General features: G+C 41.3%; 1 protein-coding gene and 1 pseudogene across 3 annotated transcripts in view; both read right to left on the reverse strand.

Annotated features, from left to right (window-relative positions):
- The window catches only part of LOC119896614, an 858,889-nt pseudogene that overhangs the window by 374,042 nt on the left and 464,103 nt on the right, over nucleotides 1–20,744 (reverse strand).
- Nucleotides 1,774–20,744, reverse strand: part of pld1b (phospholipase D1b) — a 45,950-nt gene continuing 26,979 nt past the window's right edge. For all 3 annotated transcript variants that reach the window (XM_038710096.1, XM_038710088.1, XM_038710104.1), the window contains exons 13-26: nucleotides 19,804–19,914; nucleotides 19,547–19,729; nucleotides 18,801–19,017; nucleotides 15,884–16,012; nucleotides 15,677–15,795; nucleotides 15,198–15,311; nucleotides 14,439–14,549; nucleotides 12,633–12,721; nucleotides 10,247–10,360; nucleotides 10,047–10,096; nucleotides 8,766–8,900; nucleotides 7,746–7,899; nucleotides 6,808–6,925; nucleotides 1,774–5,976 (exon numbers count right to left, since the gene is read on the reverse strand). In XM_038710096.1, the coding sequence (XP_038566024.1) occupies nucleotides 5,752–5,976; nucleotides 6,808–6,925; nucleotides 7,746–7,899; nucleotides 8,766–8,900; nucleotides 10,047–10,096; nucleotides 10,247–10,360; nucleotides 12,633–12,721; nucleotides 14,439–14,549; nucleotides 15,198–15,311; nucleotides 15,677–15,795; nucleotides 15,884–16,012; nucleotides 18,801–19,017; nucleotides 19,547–19,729; nucleotides 19,804–19,914 (1,869 nt within the window). In that variant the 3' untranslated portion in view covers nucleotides 1,774–5,751. The remainder of the gene's footprint in view (nucleotides 5,977–6,807; nucleotides 6,926–7,745; nucleotides 7,900–8,765; nucleotides 8,901–10,046; nucleotides 10,097–10,246; nucleotides 10,361–12,632; nucleotides 12,722–14,438; nucleotides 14,550–15,197; nucleotides 15,312–15,676; nucleotides 15,796–15,883; nucleotides 16,013–18,800; nucleotides 19,018–19,546; nucleotides 19,730–19,803; nucleotides 19,915–20,744) is intronic.

Consider the following 20,744-nt stretch of genomic DNA (forward strand, 5'->3'; position numbering starts at 1 on the left):
CTGGCCTGTCTCCTGGTAGCGCCTCCACGCTCTGGACACTAAGCTGACAGACACAGCAAACCTTCTTGCCACAGCTCGCATTGATGTGCCATCCTGGATGAGCTGCACTACCTGAGCCACTTGTGTGGGTTGTAGACTCCGTCTTCATGCTACCACTAGAGTGAAAGCACCGCCAGCATTCAAAAGTGACCAAAACATCAGCCAGGAAGCACAGGAACTGAGAAGTGGTCTGTGGTCACCACCTGCAGAACCACTCCTTTATTGGGGGGGGTCTTGCAAATTGCCTATAATTTCCACCTGTTGTCTTTTCCATTTGCACAACAGCATGTGAAATTGATTGTCAGTCAGTGTTGGTTCCTAAGTGGACAGTTTGATTTCACAGGAGTGTGACTGACTTGGAGTTACATTGTGTTGTTTAAGTGTTCCCTTTATTTTTTTGAGCAGTGTACATATAGAGAGATGTTGTTTTGCCTCTGTGCTGGTGCTCTTTGCAGGGATGCCTCGCACAACATTACTGGTTAGGTCACATTGCTGGTGCTTGAAATGTATTATTTTAGCAAAATAAAAGTTACAAGGTGTTTTTTCCCCCCACTAGATTTTCAACAACTCTGCCTTTGATTGGCTAGCACTTGTTGCATCTGTTTGTTAGGTTGGTTAAGGTTAGGATTAGCCAATCAGAGGCACAGTAGAAGGCAGAACTTAACAACACTGTCCAATGTCAAAGCCTTTTGCACCGGTTTGCTATGGTTTTTGGTAGAATGACATGTTTCCTTGAAATGGAGGTGTTAGCAAATCAGCAGCAGTGTGTATAAACTCTGTCATGTTATTATTATTTAAAGCATCTTTAAAATCCTTCGGACGGCGTTAAGTTGTTTGTACAAAAAGTGGGACAATCCTGCGTCATGCTGTGCTTTCTGCAGTAGGAGTCACACCATTTAAAAACCCCACTGTGAGGAGCTTTATCTTTGGTGACCGACTTACTCAGCTCAGCAGAAACTATATAGAAATATTTTAACCCTGTTGACGATTAATGTATTTTTCAGATTTGCTTATCCAATTCTTATCTTTTGATTCTGTTTGTGTTTCTGTATCTGGAACTGGAAATTACCATGAATAAAAATCAACCAAAAGCAGCACAATCGCCCATCTGATTAAAAATAGAGACTGTGTGAATGAGCTGAATGTTTAAACTTAAAAACCCTAAATATAAGGAGGAATGATTTAACTTTGTAAGTCTGTACATTTATTAATTATTTTATGATCTTTATAAGTTTTTCTTTATAACTTTCTTCATCCTCTGCTTATAAACTCAACAAACTAATTTCTAATTTCCTAAATTAAAGCCTCTGATTTCTCACTATTCAATTCCAGATTACATCATTTTGATTACAGGAAATTACGGCCCTGTAAAATAAAGTGTTGCCTTTTTATTTTCCAACAAGAAGGTCTAAACGCTGTTGCAAAGCCCTCTTCTCTTCTGGTGGTGAAATACTTAATAATTGATTTGGTTAGCCTAAAATAAGTCACATTAAAAAATACTGGGTCTAAAAATACTGCCTAAAACTGTGCTTTGGATTATGCTGCTGAAACAAAATACTGAAAGACACAGCGTGCTGATATCAAATCATATGTATTCTATTCATAAGGTGTATCACATTAATGATAATTCTTATTATTACGCTGACATAACCATAAAGATATTTAATGTCTGCAAAAGTCCTGATTAACTCTTTGTCAGATATAAATGAGACGTTCTGAGTGAAAAGCTGAAGGTAAAGTCATGAAGATCGTTTTTAATGCCATATCAATACATAATTTATTTAGTCCATCATTTCACAAAGCGACACATGACGTGGTACTGCAGATCATTTAAGGGGTCGCCACAAGAAAACAACAGTCTGTGCAAATAGTGCATTTTCATAGAGACACGTGTGACTGAAGCCAGACAGCGAAAAGACAGGACAGGTGAGAGGAACAATGAGGCCACCGTTGGAAGGTTTGAAGGCTCATTTACACCTGGAATGAATCCATGTGCACTGCATGTCTGTTCCCACTAGAAACAGTAGCTTTGAAACAATATCTGTATCCACGTTTGGTTTACAGTCAGTTATTCTGGTTTCATGGAAGATATTTTCAAACCATTTCCACCCAAATCGACTTCTTTGCTGATGAACTCATCTCTCTCTAAGGAGACTTCAGTTTTTTAAAATCTCTTTATAGTTGTATTTATTTATTTATTTTTAGATGTAAACAGGCTGGGATTGCACGTAAGAGCTCACTACAATGTTTTATTTACCTTTTCAGACTACAGTACTTCACCTGGTTAAATCTGGGGGAAGCTGCATCCTGATTTTTTTCTTTTTGTCTAAATCTGAATTCATCACAAACATGCACTGGAGCAGGAGGTAGAAACACAGGGAGGTAGAGAGAAAGAATGAAAAGAAGAGCACATGTAAAGATCCCATCTTCCATAAATAACAGCAACAGAGAGACATTTCAGGTGCAGACCCACAACGTGCAGACAGGCACACTGTTTAGCATCAATAACGTCGATGGCTTTAAAGGCGACCCTTCAGCGTGCACGTTTCATGCTTTTCATCTGTAAGGTTTAATGGCAACGAGCTGCTGTCATGCGGTCAGCTACGCCTTCGGTCTTGTTTTTTTTCCCCTCTCGGTAACATTTATAGCACAAAAACAGCATCATGCAGTTCACTTACAGTCGAACGAGGAAGACACTGAGGAACATTGATGCTGCGTTCCAGAAATGTTGGAAAGTTGGAAATCAATGGAGTTTACAACATGAAGGCTACACAGAGCACGGCTTCTAACGATTCAGTAACTGGTATACTTTAGCACGACAAAATCTTAAAGCTGCACTCCTCAGTATCTTAAACCGGCCAATAGAAACCAACAGGAAACACAAATGTGATGTTTCATCATCTTTTGCGTTGATATGCTTATTTACTCATCTAGCAGATACAGAGCGACATTAGCACTCATCTTGCGAATCGAAGTCCACTATATATTCTCCATTTTTGAAAACGATAGCCAATAAACCAAATGTAATATGAAAGGTGCTGCTCAAAGTGATTATCCCACAGAGAATTATCACAAACTCTGCAGCACTACTGAGCTTTTTAAGCATCTTATAGCTCCTAGCTTTGGCCCAGTCTCAGTGCTTTCATCAGCGTTGTTTCCAGATGTAGCAAGCAGCTGTTTTGAGAGCTGTTAAACCTGCTGTGCACTACCTGCTCATCAGCAAGTATTTAGCATCTATGGGCCAGATATTTCCCTCAGGAGGTGGTGGAGACCAAAACCAGAGCTAAAAGCCAGAGAATATTGGACTTACACGCATCAGACGGACACGAACACGTCTCCACATGAATCTGCTTGATGTGCAAACAGTTTACAAACACATTCAACAACTTATGTGAAGCTTGCAGTTTGTTCTGTTGCCCCTAGTTAAACATTCAGGAGCTAAAGGTGTAATAAAATGTGCACGTACAACCTTAAATTTTGTCCAACACGCATTATATTGCCTGCTTATATAAAGTTGGATGTTGGTTAAGAATTTCCACCTTCTGACAGTGAATGAAACGCAGCATTGTAATAGACTTATCATGCATGAATCTGTGGGTTATGTAGTTAAAATAACAACAACAGTAAGGCTTTATTCGAGTCCCTAATTTCTTGGCAGTTTCCTGGGAAGAATAATTACTTGTACACAATATCAGTTATTTATCCTGAATAACTACTAACTAGACTGTTTTTTGTCTACAGGCAAACTATTAAAATAAGTTTCCCACAATAAATGGCTAACAAACTAATATTTACTGTAATTAATACCAAATTATAGTATTTTTTTTCCTCCAGAAAACATCCCAGGAAATGATTAGGAAATCCTGTGAAATAAAGTGTTACCGAAAGGAACTACAAAGACGATGTCGGAGCATAAAAACAGGTCACTTAAGGCTTAATGTAGAATCCACAGTATGAGGAATGTGAATGAATGTATGTACTCTTTTAACATCAGGCTAACGCCCGTCATCTTTGGCACTTGTGAGTTCCTGTTTGACATAAATATTGAAAGCAGGGTTTCAGAGATATGAGACACAGTTTTTAGAAAACGCCATCCAGCTCTTCATCCCCTCCTCTTCATCCCCTGCTGTCTTCATTAAAGTGTCCTTTAGTGTCTTTACAAAACCGTCCTCTCTCAACACAGAAGAGTCAGAGCTGCGTTCGCCGGCCCTGAACGTTGCATAGTGTTGTTACTAAATGAAGAAGCAAGCCGTTTGAAAAGAGGCGATAACAGAGTAATAGTTTGGTGGCGAGAGGCCAGGAGGAGGCGTGTCAGAACTCAGAGTTGATCACTTCCTTTTATTCCTTGTAAACACGAGGCCCGAGTTGTCAGGCACTGAAGAGTTCAACGCGCCGTCGGCTTCTCTTCATGTTTGTTTTGTACATCTCACTTCCGAGAGTCCATGTTAAACCAAAGACACTGTGTCTGTGATATTTAAGCGCGTGTAATGTCTTTCATGTGCATTCAGTGGCACTGCTGCTGGTACAGAGGCAGCTGATGCCATTTTGGAAGTCATTTTGGCTGCTAATTCAGTCAGGAAACATTAAACCGTCTCTTATTCTCTGCTCCTAAATAATGAGAACGTTTTCAGCTCTGGTTTCAGTCTTACAGGATGAGCTTCCTCTCAGGCTGCAGCTAAACCCAATTTTCCCTAGGATTAGCAGCTGTGACCTCAAAAATTATGTTAATGGAAAACTACTGTTTATTAATATTGGTCCCTTTGGGTTGAACCCTTGGTTTGTGGCTACAAACCTGCTTGAAAAATAGGTGCAACAGGAAAAGAAAACTGAAGTCAAACTGAAAGTGAGTGCACAGCTTCAGTAAGTACAGAAGGTCAAAGTTGTACTGCAATATGTGTCTGATATTCTGGGTAAAAGTTTGTTTTTTTGGTTTAATTCTGAGGTTTGTCATCATCTTGCTTGTGTTTGATGCCCAGATCAACAAAGTTGGTAACTACAACATTATTATAACTGAAAGAGCCAACGGTCGTGCTCCAATTTTAGTTTTCCTTTAAGAATCAGGGGTTGCCAACTGCTTTTGCACTGTGGACCATTTTTATGTTGCGACCAAAATAAAAGTGAGGCTATAAATAGGTCACACATTTGCATATTATAACCAAACATTTGTTCTCTCCTGCCTGCTCCAAAGGAACTCCGCTCTCTAGAGTTCTTGTTTATTTATTTCAGACCAGTATGATGAAGCAGTGAGCGTGTCGGCGACTGATGAGGGAAGTTCAGAGGTTTTCACTGCAGAAACACTCCAGTTGTAATTATTATTCCTTTTTTGTGGCCATTATCACAGTGTATCCTCGCAGCCCCGCACCAAATGTTTGATAGGCCAGTACAGGTCCACTGACCAGGGGTTGAGAACCACTTTAGTACACAGCTAAAGTAAAAACCTTTTTAGTGACTACAAGTCCTACAATAGATATTATCAGATACTACTGTTTGTTGTTTTTGTTACCTTTAAAAATAATTTAAAGGAATTAAAAAAACAAATAAACAAACAAAAAACCACAGTACCGGATTTTTTTGCCATGATTTTAAAAAGGCTGTGCAGCCAGTTTTCAGCCAACAGGACTTCCAAAATGACACCAGAGTGGGTTTTATCCACCTGTACGCCCTCCATATGCTGTGCATGAACACATGAATGCACAGGGGAGTCCCTCTGTCTCAGGTCCAGACCTCCATGGGCACCATGGCCTCCTTGGAGCCGATGGGAGGAAGCAGGTTCTGATCGGCCAGGAACTGAAGAGGAAACTGGACCACGAAGCCGCGGATTTTCTTCAGCTCCTCGCGAGCCCGGGCCGGGTCCTCCTTGTCCAGGCCCAACTTGGCCAGGTAGCCCTCCAGCTCCAGGATGTTACGGACATCGCTGGACGGCAGACAACGGAAAACCTGAAGAAAAGAGGGGGGGACAAGTCAGAGAGGGGACCAGGGTTTGGTATCGAGAACTAGTTCCCAGTTTCAATAACATAATCACAATTGTTTTTTCCAATTCTCTTGATCACAACGTACAAATGTTAAACCTGCTTTGAGTTTCCATCCGTGTCACTATTGTTCATGCGTCACTGAACAAGTACTGTAGAGTTTACAATGAGTCATTCTCAGTGACGGACAGCTAATCGAAGCTGCGGTCCAGACCTCAGTACCGCCCAGGTCTGTTTTCATTATTGATTCATCTGTCCGTACCGAAAGTTAACATCTTCAAAATGACAGTTTGAAACCCAAAGATATTCAACTTACAATTATCTAAAACAGAGAAGACACCAAAAGTCCCAATAAAGAATCTGGAAACATCTAGTGTTTGGATTTCTTGGTTTTTGAACTACTTTACATATTATATTGAACTACAATTAATGTCATTTCCGCTCTGCTATTTGCCTGGCAGGAGTAATAAATGGCACAACATTGTATTAAATTATTTCCGTTTGCTGCACATAATCAGTTTTATTCTTTTATTGCTCTTGGCCAATAAAGATGACTAGTTACTGGAACAAAATCTTTCACAATACCAACAAACATCAACACATTTTGCCTCATTTTAAACACTATTGATGTTTCATGATTTGATAGTTGTGGCACGAAATAATGTTTTTTTTTTATAATAATAAAACTAATAAAAGCCTGATGTAAAACTGGGCAGAACCCTTAAATCCAGCCACGACAACAGAAGAAGAATCAGCCTTTGTTTTGCAAACTGTGTATGAGACGTAATATCAGACTCACCTTCTGGTAAATGGTGGCGTTGCGAGCGCAGGTGGACATCCAGACGTCCTTGTAGAACTGGTCGCTGATGGGATCCGACACGTCGATGGAGGGATCTGTGTGAGCGCCCAAAATGGTCCTGAGAGAGGATCAGAAAGCAGGAGGCTGGTGAGAGACACGAAAGGCTCCACAAAGCTAAAAACACGATGAAACGTACACTGTTATCTAAAGGTTACCTCAATTTATGTAACAACCACAAGAGAAGAGGTGTCTTTTCATTTAAAAAGTGGTAAAACCAACTATGACCTCACAAAAAAGTGACACAGAGGCACAATTTCTGTGGCCCTGATAGTTTTATTACCGCTAAAATGCATCACTTGACTTGCTTGGTAAAATTAGATTCACACTGAGCAAAATTATAAACGCAACACTTTAGTTTTTACCTCCATTCATCATGAGCTGAACTGAAAGATGTAAGACTTTCTCTAGTCATGTACACAAAAGGCCTATTTCTCTCAAATATTGTTCACAAATCTGTAAAAATCTGTGTTAGTGAGCACTTCTCCTTTGCCGAGATAATCCATCCACCTCACAGGTGTGGCATCTCAAGATGCTGATCAGAGAGCATGGGTATCGCACAGGTGTGCCTTAGGCTGGCCACAATAAAAGGCCTTAGGCTGGCCACAATAAAAGGCCACTCTTTGTGTTCAGCTCATGATGAATGGGGGCAAAAACAAAAGTGTTGCGTTTATAATTTTGTTCAGTGTATATTTAGCTCCACTGTGTTTAAAATTAAAAATCATGATTTAAAGACATTTGATTTAAATGTAAATAAATATGCAACCAAAATAAAAAGCATTCTTACTAAAAATTACTCAAATAAAAACATCACGGCTGCATGAAAATAAAAAATTTACATATATAAATATTGATAAATGGGATTTAGGATGTTTCTGTACTTGAAGCACTCGAGTCGGAGCTGCAGGGCGAATTTTCCAGCTTGGTACTCCTGCCCGTCCATCACCGCCGTCACCGTCTCGGAGTCCTCCACGATCACCGCCACCTCGCTGTCCCTCTTTCCCAGCATGCTCCGGTCGTTGATGTTTGCAGAACCTGCAGCAACACAGACAAGACAAGTTAAATCACCACCAGCAGATGGCGCCGCAACACCTGATTTCAGACTGCATGTTCATTCGTCTTAAAAAGACAAAACACACCTTTGTGAAGGAAAATTTGGAAAGACATTATAGTACTGGTTAATGAGTTGAGACTGCAAAATAAAATTTAATATAAACCACATATACTCGTATGTAAAAATAGTTTATATTAATGTTGGACAAACCAAAACATCTGCAGAATTCTGTTTAATATAAACGAAAAACTTTAAATTAAGGTGTTAAGGTACATTTTAGAAGGTGTAGTTTGGATGTTTTTTGTTTGTTTTTATGTAATCTTACATTGTTTCTATTATTTTGTCCCTGCCTTGTACAGGTATCTGTACAGGTGGGTGTGGACAAAAACATATTTTACCGGTCACATTTTTCACCTCATTTGATCTCAATAGAAAAATCACACCTCATTTCACATTCATGTCACATTTGAAGACAGGGAAGTGAAACAATCACATCAAAACTCTTGGAGACAATTCTGAAGGTCGCAAGATGATTAATGGAATAGGAAATAGCAGACTTTCCTTTAAACTGAGTGTTTCACCTCTGTAGGTCTTGCGAAATAGAAAATCAATCATGGAAAAGTAGACACTCCTTTATTTAAAGTGGACCGGTCTAAAAAGGCTGTAATATACAGGCTCAAACAGTCTCTCTCTGCAGCTCCTGTTTCCACCTCCTCCATTATACATGTTCAGTCTAGTGTCACTGGAATATTTCATTACATCTGTCATCTTTTAACCTTGATGAAGAAAGTCAAGCTGCTGTATCAACATCAGCTGAACGTCTGGCATGATGGAAGCGTCTATTTACCGATTATGACGGTGTTGTCGTCAGCGATGAGCATCTTGCTGTGGACGTAGATGAGCTCGGTGACCAGCTTTCCCTCCAGCTCAGCATGAGTCCTCAAACCGGCGATGGAGATGTAGTTCATCCACTGGTCTCCCACTGGAAACAAGAAACAGACAGTCAGAGACAGACATCCGGGAAGAGATCAATCCCAGAACATGATTAACGACTGAGCTGATATTCATTTTGTACTAAAGCCCAGAACGCAAGAAGTCAAACTAACTATGCTTTAAGAAATACTGGGTATGTGATTTGACGTTAATAGAATGAAAAACGAGCAGTGTGATTAAAGGCATGTCTAAAAATACATCAAACCAGAATGCAGATGTGTGGTTTGGTTCTGCTGTGTTTTTTTTCTCTTGAGCTTTAATGACAGACTAAATGAAATGTTTCTTAAAAGGATCCCTACTGTATCTGCCCGCCCTGTGGATGAACATATGGACCCTTTATTTATCCAGCAGGACGGCTTTATTGAGCACAAACACTCCTAATTTCTTAATACATTCAATACTTCTCATAACACCACTTGTGTTTTTTAGTCAATTTCCTTTTGACAGATGTCAATCAAACAAAATGTGTAGAAATGTGGTTAATTTTTTAGTATGGATAACTGGACGTTAGTGGACATATTTATTCTTGCTAACTTGACCGTGTAGCCCAGCACAACATGTTAGGTTCTCCTGTCAGTGTTATTGAACAGACGCTGGTAAAGATCTGGAGTTCGTCTCCGGGCGCTGCACAGCGGCTGCCCACTGCTCCCTTGGGGGATGGGTTAAGTGCAGAGGATGAATTTCGCAACATGTATGAAACAACGCTAAAGGGTACCCAGGGTGTTAAAAAGCTAAGAGGTCTTGACCAGCGTCCATATGTAACAATTTGGGATGAGAATGTGTTGCTATGATGGTAAAAGTAAACGGTAGCACTTGTAGATAAACTATTGCTGTAGTATCAGGTATTGAATGTCGTAGTAATGGTAATTTACTGTGGTAGGAATTTAACACGAAGATGAAAAGCAGTGAAGTGTAACAACGCTCGACAGTGATGTCACGGTGTACTGACACACCCTGGAGTAAACCTATAAGTCATTGCAGCCACCTGAGGTCAGCAAAAACAAGTTGATCTTTGAGGTGATTTTTGCTTAAAAACGGAGTTAGAATATATACTAGAGCAGCAAACACACAACCAATGTGCCATCTCCTCTGGGCCGCCCACAGGAGGTTAAAGCTGGCATCGCCTCGGACTTACTCTCTCTCCTGAGCTGGGAGATGATGGAGTGGTCTCCTCTGTTCATGGTCCTGCAGGGAACGGAGGGACAGAGGTGGATGAGCAGCAGATCCACAGTCCTCACAACACAGGCCTTTGTGTGTCAGAGGAGGGTTTACTCCAAAATACAGGCTAGACAATAAATGTCGGCCTCAAAAACACACAGACACACACACACTCACCTGTAGTTGAAGTGCATGATGGCCTGGATGGCGCTGCCCCCTCCGGTGGTGATGTCTCCTTCAAAGCCTGGCAGCAGAGGCGTCACCACGTACACCCGGTACCTCGTTCCCTCCCTACAAAAAAACAAATAAAAACAAAGACAAAGAAAATAAGACACATTATTAAAACAATGACATGATTTATGTGTGAAACATTTATCTAACGGCTAAAGTGGTACTCCAAAACAGCCCAACACAGCATGGAGGACGGATGATGACTTAGATTACAAGAACAAATAACTTACACACTGTGTTCAAACAGTGTTGTTGAGGCTGGTTCACAAACACTAGCGACCGAACCTGAAACATCCCTGAGGACGGCTGTGAGCAAACAAACTTAGTTGTTTAGAAACACGCCCTCGTCTCGTCACATCTTTGGAGACAGAAAAGTGACATTTGGGAAACAGAAGACGAAGCTGAGAAAGGATAGATATAATCTCCTGTAGGCCTTCGTATAATTTCAATGAAAGAGTACTTACTAAGAGACAAAAATACAGTTAACTATCACAACAATTTAAGAGAATAACGTCCAGACATGAAGAGGGGACTAGTTACAATTTCTCAGTTGCAAGTAAGTGGAGCAGGATAATAAGGATCCCTTACAAAATTATAACCATGATATGTACTGAGCAGAACTTTTTACAGTCTATGTTCTCTAGTGGATAAACTACATGTTTCTAAATGACCTCAAACATTTTCGTCGTGCAGTTTCTTGTTAATGACAAATGGCTGCTGATGACGGCACCACTGCGTTTCGTTAGTCTGGCTCTGATCCTTCCTCTCTAAAGACTGTTTTATGAGGCAGTTTGGGAGGTGGATGCTTCAGTTCGTCCAAGCTGAGCATTAAATCATAATGACCTTCTAAATAACTGCCTACTTTAACAGGAGACAAGGAAAAGCATCTTGCAAATCACTGGAACGGAGTCCAGAGGGTCTAAAAGTGGCCTCAGTGGCTCCAGCTGATGGACACACAGCAAAATAAACTGGAGATGACACAACATAAATACCTCAAGTGCGTGGTAAGTTTGGGAAGTTTAACAGCGTGCAGCAAGATGTAGCACATTGTTTCTTTGCAGCCATCTGTTGGGGCAGCAGCATCAGAGCCCCTGACACCAAGAGGCCGAACAAGCTGCCTAACAGGGCTGGCTCTGTGCTGGGGTCCGCCTCGGAGCCTCGTGATTTGCAAGATGCTTTTTCCTGTCTCTTGGGTTTTAAAACTGTTAAAAGTAGACAGTTATTTAGAAGGATTTAAAACTCTGGAGCCTCTCTGAGTGGTTGTGGAGGGAAGGATGTTGCACAAGTGCTCAAAATTTCACAAAATACACTTCACATCCTCTGCATGGACGACAAGTCTAGATACAGATTTTAGTAACAGATCATAGACTGTGTGTTTTATTTGAACTTGAATTGCAATCTTTATTGATTAACTTTCATTTGTTTATTCCTTATTTATATATTTCTACATTTATTTATGTTTGTCTGAGTGCAGCACCTTATCACCAAAGCAAATTCCTCATTATGTGTAAAATACTACTTGGCAATAAAGCTCTTTCTGATTCTGATTACTTACTTAAGTATTTCTGCTTAGTTTTTTTTGTGCTGATTGTGCTGTAGGGGCATTTGGGACATTTTTGTGTTTCATTTGTATAAATGAGCAAGCCCCAAAAACTACAACTAACTGTCAAAGTCATACGTAAGTAGAAGTGAAATTAGCTTTAGCAGATTAGCATGCAGCAGATCCTGCTTCAGTACCGTCAGCACTGAACTGTGATGGCCGCTGTTTGGTCTTCATTCAAAAACACTCCCCTCAAGGACGTTTGTTTCAACACTTAACAATGTTTACCTTCAAATCAGCTTCCAACCAGACTGTGAGAAACAAGACAGACAGAACATTCATAAAAGCTGGCGGGTATGTGCGCAAGTGCCAGTTTGTGTTGGTGTGTTTTCCTGTGCTCTGCGCAGGATGTGTGTGCGCTCTGATAAGCTCCGATATTCCCGACACACACACAGAACCTAAAATAAAAGAAGTATTCACATAAATCCTCACGGAGGCCAAATCAAACACGACGTATGATATCGGTATATTAGGTATCTGGAAGATACACAGAGCAACAGGATCCCCTCCATCAACATTTACTGTGTGTGTTTCTCAGAAATAATAATAATAATCAGTCTGAGGGCACATACACAAAGACGATGTGTGTGTGTGTGTCTGCATGTTTTCTTGTAAATCATTTGATGGTAAGGCTAAACACACAGAGCAGCCAAACGTTTACAAAGTGTGAGTCATTTAATTTTATATTTGGTATAGTGTGTGTGTGTGTGTGTGTTTGTGTGTGTGTGTTACCTATATGCTTTGATAATGCGCTTGGCAATAGCGTCTCCTATCTTGTTGAAAACATGTTTGTTGTCAGCACAGCTGATGAAGAACTGATTCTGAAAGACAAACAAACAAAACACACGCCTATAAATGAACAAGAACCCTCATTTGTTCTGGTCTCAAGTCCGATTTATCTGCTGCGAAATAGGAAAATATGTTTCACATGTAAGTCTAAAATTAATTCTTCAAATTGTTTTTCTAAAAACGAAAAAATTTTACAGTTCAGACAAAGTGTCCGCTATTGAAATGTTCTCTGAAACAAGACTCAATATCTTGGAGCTAAGCAGACTTCTTCAGCTCTATTCAAGGAACAGTTTAACATTTTGGCAAATTTGCTTATTCGCTTTCATGCACAGAATTCATGCACCTGCAAATACATGCTATAATATCCTTCTTGGGGTTCATCAATGGTAATAAATGATTCAAAGTATATTTTATGAACATTTAGAGTCGTTGAGCAAAGCAAAGTGTCTGAAAAGGACCTTAAGAGGTGGATGCAGAAATCGGCAGGACAGATGTTGTAGGCTACCTGCCGAGTTTGCATTCACCTCTTCTCTCAGCACAAATTAGCGTTACCAGCTGCGAGGTGCATGAAATTCTCGGCAGAATTCGGCACAACACCGGGAGTTAGATGTGAAAACTGATACCAAACTTATCTTAGCATAAAGACTAGACATAGCTAGCCTGGTTCTGTCTAAAAGGGACAACATCCACCTACCAGCATCTCTGAAACTCACTAATTAACACCTTATATTTCATTTGTTTAACTGTCTACAGAGAGAGCTGGAGCGGAGTGAAAAGTGTTTTGCAGTGAAAAATTAGCTGCTTGCTCTCATTGGCTGGATGTGGATGTCGAGTCGGCCGGCTCCTCCTGGTACAAAAACCCTCCAGCTCTCTCTGTAGCTCAGACAATCCCTGCTACCTGCGTGTGCTAGTCCATCCTTTCACCCAGATTCTTTGTCTTTATAATTTCTATCAAGTCGCGTAGCCTGCACGAGACTTGACTTGCACTGAAGTAACCTGGTTGCTGTCAATCTTTGTAAACATGCAGCAGGTCAGTAATGAGTCTTAAGGTATTGAAAGAGAGTGCACAGCTTTCCCTCACAGCACTACGAGGACTACTGTCGTGTGGAAACTGACATTTTTAAAACTGGAGGGGCTACAAGTTACATATGTGCACGTAAACAGCTGTGACTTTGCAGTAAAAAGCTTTGCAGTAAAAAAGCTTTGCAGTAAAAAAAACAAAAGTGTCACAAAGTGCAAGATAATATATCTGCAGGGGTTGGCAAGTGTTTCGGATGAAAGCCAGTCACTCCCTCACAGGAAGCCAAGACTTCAAGATTCCTGAACAGGCAGAACACGTTTACTGAGAAACCTCCACGAAGTACCCACCCGTTCTGTGTGTTTACCGGGAAAGATTCACACTGCACAAAGCGGCTCTCTCAAAAAGCTGGAGTGAAGAGTGTTGCATCATCAGAGAGGGGAAGAGACTTAAAACACTTAAACAGAGTTGGAATAATATTTGTTTTACTGTTAACTCATTGTTACGGTTAGTTTCACGGTCTGTGTTTGTGCTTTGGTTACATGCAGTTTTACAAACCTTTTGCACTGGTTTCACACAGCGGTTCAACTGCTGGACCAGAACTCTGTCCTGATACACCTTTTTAACCTTTCAGCCGAAAGAAAGGGCGTATTTCCACGGCGGTGGTGAAACAGACTGAACGGAGTTGTCGACATGCTGCTTTTGGCCTCTGATGTACCTCAGATACGCACCTCTATGTAGATGAAGTGCTGGCTGTTCTCGATAGTGTGGACGTAGGCGCTGTGGATGGACTCCTCGTGGTATTTGATGCCGGCGGACCAGTCAGAGGCTGAGCGAAGGATCTGAGAGACGGGAGACGTGGGTCAGAGTTTGGGCGGGACGGCAGGAAAACGATTGCGTAAACAAAAGCTTTAACTTGCACTCTGCCAAGAGGATGTGTTCAAATGTTCAGTTTACTTTCATCATGGACTAAATGTGTGTGTTTGACCCTGTGACTCTGTGACGGTACTCAACTTATCTCAACACTGGGGAGGAAAATACTTTACTGTCCCAAATCCATTCAACATACTAAATGTATACAGTATGTACTAGATTTACTTTTTCTTCTTAGAAATTGATGAACAAGCCGAAATCAATCAAACTGCTTCTGAGGAAAACTTTTGTCTACTTATCTTAATAAAGCCTTCTCACCAATCTGTTTTTATTTTTTCCAGCCGTGAAAAGCTCCATGTCCTTTGTGCACACTCAGTGAAGCAGATTTAGTTTGTATACCGACATATTTAAGTGCACGTAATTATCCCATCTAACCTGTGTGAGCGTACTACATAATAAAACTTACAGGAATGAAACACAGCCGGAACGAGGTGCATGACTGTGGAGAGATGTCTAAACTTTAACTATGAGGAAATTAAATAAATACTGTGGCATCACCTGAAGTGGTTCAGGTGAGTGCAGCGGAAACTGGCAGACAGGCAACATTCAGGACCAACCTGCACTTTGGTGCGGACGCAGTTGGGGACTTGGTATTGCTGCTCTCCAGCGGTGGTGTGAGACTTGGGCAGCAGACACGGGTACGACAGAGAACCGTACTTCGGCTTCACAAGCTGGAGGAGAAAGAAAGGAGTTAAACGGAGGTCACATGCAGCTGCCCGAAGCTGCGGAGACGGACCCAGTCATGTTTCAGCTTCCCTCAGACCAAAGTGTCAAATGCTTATGTCAAGCGTCAACGCATTTAGTGAAGTGATCCCCATAAATCTAACTCAATCAATTCCCTGTCCAGTGGACGATAATCCCAGGGAAATTTTTATTTATTTAAATACGTCTTAATCTGCAACAGAAAGCAGCAACAGTGACCCTAATTTTTATTGAGAAGTGCTGATTAGTAACATTTTCTGTGGGGAGAAAGGGACGTTCAGGGACGTTAATCCCTTACTCAGTATGCTAGTACAACCGCAGCTTGACCTCTGACCTTGGTGAAGTTCCACCGCTGGATGAAGTGTCTGGCCACATCCCGAGCTGCTTTCCCATGAACCACTGAGGCGATGTCGTGCCAAGGCATCCTGGGAGTTGTGTGTCTGTCTATGAAATCTAAAAACAGCAGAAACAGGAAGATTCAATAAAGTCAAGTGTTTCGCACCAGCGTAGATTCTCTGGGAAAGCTTCACAGCGCGCTGACCGTCGAATGGCTTGTCCAGTTGAATCCAGTCCCTGTGCACGAAGTTGCAGTAGTCTTTTCCGTGCCAGAACCGCGTGTTTCCAAACAACTCTCCGACCCCCGTTTGCAGACTACGCACTGAGCCGCTTCCTAAAACACATACATAGAGAATTATTTTTAATCAAAACGCAATGAAACCACTACAAACCTTCTAAAGTAAAGTCGTCACTGCGGGAACTTTTCCAGGAACCTTTCAAGAACCCAACTACGAAACCTCCATTTGAACTACAGGAGCGTAGTCCAGGTTTTAGGTTCCTGCTGCTGAGGTGGGACTATCAAGAGTTCTCAGTGTCGTCGACTCATTAATGTCTTTTAATGATAGTTAAATTTTTGAAGTAATAGTTAAAAGAATAGCGAGAAAACACATTCGTTTACATACAACTACAGGATGGATGATCTCGGCAACTATAGTGAACTGTATGTCCAACAACCGTGTTTGCTGTAATGCCTAAAGCGTAAAGCGATACGTGCAGCATTTTAAAAACACATGAGCAAAATGCCACACACTGCTGGGGACATTTACCTTCAGGACAACCATTAACTGCTTCAGATGTTTCTGGTGCAGTTTTATTCTCTTCAATGGACAAGGAAAGGATAAGTCTCTATTCTTCTTATTCAACCAATCGCAAAACAAAAAGGCCAAAACAAGTCCTGATGTCTCCTCTTACTCTGAGCCAGAGACCTCCAATGTTGTCCAGAAACTATTTAAAACCCATCAGCGAGCCTCACGGCTGCACTGGGTGCCATGTTCTGTAGTTTATTGTAGAGACACGCAGGCTGAACTCACCTTTCACACTGTTTTAATTACCTTACTTACCTGAATTACATTTAAATTCACTGTACTCTTCAGATGTAAGTACTTGGATTGTAGATTAATAAAAGAAAAGAACAGGAACGTTTGCCCTCACGTTCATCTCGGACACTTCCCATATATCAGGTGAGCAGGATAAACAGAGATGAGCCCGGCGAACAAACAGCAGCTCTCCTCCAGCTAATAAAAACCTACGGCATCTGTTTTACTGCAGAAATGACACGTGTGCCCGGAGAGGAATATGAGTTTGTTTAAAAAAAAAGGAAAGTGATTACAGGCTGCAGTATCTCATTAAATCAAAACCCGAGCCCTGCCTTTCTAAAAAAGGGAAAATAAAAGCACAGTCCACATGTGGCAGTTTTTTTATGTGTGTTTAGTGGGACACTGGTCCAGCTCAAGTTATTTAAAGCTTTACTCTGCTTCTCATTTCTGCTGTTCTACATTTCTTCTACACACAAATTGTGGTTTCTTTCTCAATACACTTACAAATCAGTTATTATACATGTCTCCCCTCTGTTTTAATCCACGACGTGGTTGATTGATTCTTGAGTCACCTCTAAACGTCTCCACACCTCAATCCCTGTCCACTAAGACTACCACTGATGATTACTTTTACACTAAATGTCAAACAAACAAATCACAAGTTCTGAAAGAACGAAGTGATCAAATCTTCAAACCTCCTGTTTAGTTTGGCCAACAGCCCAAAACCCCACAGAGAAAAGCAGCAAGTCCATTTAAGATGCTGGAACCAGCAGATATTTAATATCTTTGCCAGACTTAAAGACTTAAGACACTTAGAGGTTTATTAAAATTGTGGATTCCTGCTCATGTTGATATCAAAGACATTAAAAGGAAAAAAAAAACAACAAAAAAAAAAAAACCACACACATTTTCTGATTCGGCCTTTGAATCATAAGAGGGTAAAAAAAACTTCAAACTCACACAAAGAACCAAAGGCAGTTCAATCAAGTTCAAAACCACAGCAAAGCACACTGGGAAACCGGCGTGTAAGACGTGCACACCGCAACACAACCGCAGCCACTAACTCACCAGCCTGACACAGGCCGACAGGAGTCCTCAGCTCTGCCAGCCTGCTGGGGATCAGAATGTGTTGGCTGGTGACGCTGTTGGACCAACCTAAACAGAGCGGCCACAGACACTGAGACTGCAGCTGCGATCGGGGCTGTCGCTGCTGGATGAGAAGCTATGAACACCAACTAGTCAGCGCTGCAAAGCAAACTCACCCTCAAGGTTTTGTTATTGCATTCCAGCCCTATACTGAGATCAACACCTTGAACGGCTGGGACAGACATAGTTATTTTTAATAGCAAATTGACAAAACTGTACGCTATAATGAACTCTTTATCACCAGGTTCTGCATCGTCATCTTAACCCCGAGCTGCAGTTGCCGAGTTTCAAACAATCACCTGTGATCTGGGAGGAAACCTTGGGGCTACGGGACGATACTGTATTCTAAAAGTAATAACTAGGGATGGGGATCGATAATTTTTATTGATATCGATGCCATTATTGAGACTGTTTAACGATGCGATTCTTTCCCGATACCACTATCGATACTTTACTATTATTTGGTGACGGTTATTTGGTAAGCCCAGACCCAACGGGCATGAGGTAGGCCTGCACGGTATGAGGAAAATATTCAATGTGCGATTACATTGTTATATATTGAGATGACACGTGACTCGCGATAAATAAACAAATAATGAAGTGTGAATATTAGCTGCCTGGTTGTTTTACAATTATTAATAGAATTTAAGAATTTAAATACATCTAAATGTTGTTTCTAGAGCAGCAACATTAATGTTTAGTTTTCTTGACCATCCCGTTTCAAGTTAAATCAGATTTGATGCTCGAGACATAATGTTACATCATAGGACCCGCTAGTCTCCATAGCAACATCGATAAGCTCACACACATTGATTTTTGGGTTTAGAGAAATTTTGGAACCGGGTCCCTTTAGAACCGGATACTGATCCCCATCCTTAGTAATAACTTAGATGGCTTGTTAAAAAAAAAATCAACTTTTTAAATGAATTAACGACTCACTCTCTTCGTTCTCCAGGTCGCTGTCGCTGTTAGCATGAGCGAGCCCGTGTTTCTGCAGGTGTCTCCTGATGCTGAACATCCTCTTCGCCCTGCCATAATTTTTCAGCTTTGGCTGGTCCACTGAGTCCGCCACTGTAAAAACGCCATTCTTGTCGTCATGGGAAACGGTGCTGCTGCCGTTGGCCGGAGAAGCCATGCTGGAAGAGCCAACTCCAGCCTGACAAAGATTTAAACAAGCAGCGATAATCAGCAAGTTTTAGTAGCTGCGGGAAGTCCACACAAAAGCAACACTGAAGCCAGAGAGAAATTACGACAAAGTTGTTATGAAATAAGAAACGTTGCCTTGTTTAAAGCTTTGTTTTTTAAAATTATAGATAATTAAATTGTTTGAAAGAGGATTTAATCCCTCAGTTTATCTGAAAATTAGAAAAATCAGCAAAATGAAAATGCATGATTTGGAGCAGCAAAGTGATATTTAAGAAGACGTTTCTTTCCTCAAAATGTAAAGGAATCTGAATGATGATATTTGAGACCTGGCAAATAATTAAAGTCTTAAACGTGTTCTTGATCGAGGTGAAACTGAAAAATGAAAAGGAGAAGAGAGTGTGTGTGTGTGAGAGAGGGAAACAGAGAAGCAGAGGGCAGGTCGACGGTGCAGGTATCCTGTGTTCGCTACATGTTGGACGATGATCAAGTGACACTAACGTCAATCACTTCAGCCGTGTGTGTGTGGGTGAGAAAGAGACCTTCTCCAGCTGTGCGCGTGTAACACTCCCAATGTCCGTCAGACGGTGTTCCCCGTCGTCCCAGCGACCGTACGCCAGGTCAATCCCACCAACGAAGGCCACCGACTGGTCGATGACGATGATCTTCTCGTGATGCGCCCACAGGTAGACTGCTGAGGAGACGTGGTCAGGGTGACGCATCACCTTTGGAGAGAAGAAGTTCAGACAGGAAACATGTAGAGTGTGAGAAACCTGTGGAGATAACATTGGACACTCACCTTGATGTTGGGGTGAAGGTGCAACAGCGTTCTCTTGCTGTATCCGGAGTTGATGCCCAAAGCCAACTCCACCTCTTTGTACAGCATCACAAAGATGCGCACGCCTTGTTGCTGCGGACACAACAAAACGCTTAATATCAGTTCAAGTTCCTGTGACTTTGAGAGAGTAATTGGTTTTAACATCGGCAGCCTCACAGCTCTTCATTCAGTGTGTGTGACGTTAGCAGTGAGTGAAAACTCAAACCAAAGGCTGATAATGTCTTTATGGCTGCGATGTTTCCCCTAATGGAAACATCATGTGCTTCATTTCATACACATTTCTCCAACAGCCTGATAGATCTGGTATCTTTAGACTCTTTAGGACCTGCATCAGAATTTTAAATAAATTTAAAAATAAAGTTCTGATGGTTTAACCAATATTTGGCTGATCCGCCAGCAGGCTGCTGCTTCTTACAGGTTCAGTGTGTACGTTTTAGTGACATCTAGTGGTGAGGGTAGCGAATTGCAACCAGTGGCTCACAGTGCATTCACACGCTCCTCGGATGGTCCCATGTCCTGTGTTGTGAAGTCGTTCTTCTGATTTCAGTGTGTGTTCATGTGCTCTTAAGTCTAAATGTGGAATCAACATGGACGCTACTACAAAGATGTGTTGGATTAGCTTTATCAGAGCGTACAAACAACACGCAGGCATCTAGTTCACTATGTTATAACCAAAATATGCAAAATATGTATATGCAATGTGTGATTTTGAAATGTAAGAGGAAATGTCTCATTCTAAGCTAATAAAAACATAACGGTTCATTGTGTGAGGTCTTTATACTCCACTGAAAACAGTTATGGATATAATATCGCATTTCTGTCGATAGATCCTCTGAAATATTTCACACTGGACATTTAAAAGGCACGATGGTGCAGTTTGTTTATGAGAGGTTCCCCGTTTT

Source organism: Micropterus salmoides, unplaced genomic scaffold, assembly GCF_014851395.1.
Source record: "Micropterus salmoides isolate LMB-PRFRI ecotype aquatic unplaced genomic scaffold, ASM1485139v1 Ms_hic_scaffold_1, whole genome shotgun sequence".
NCBI lineage: Eukaryota > Metazoa > Chordata > Actinopteri > Centrarchiformes > Centrarchidae > Micropterus > Micropterus salmoides.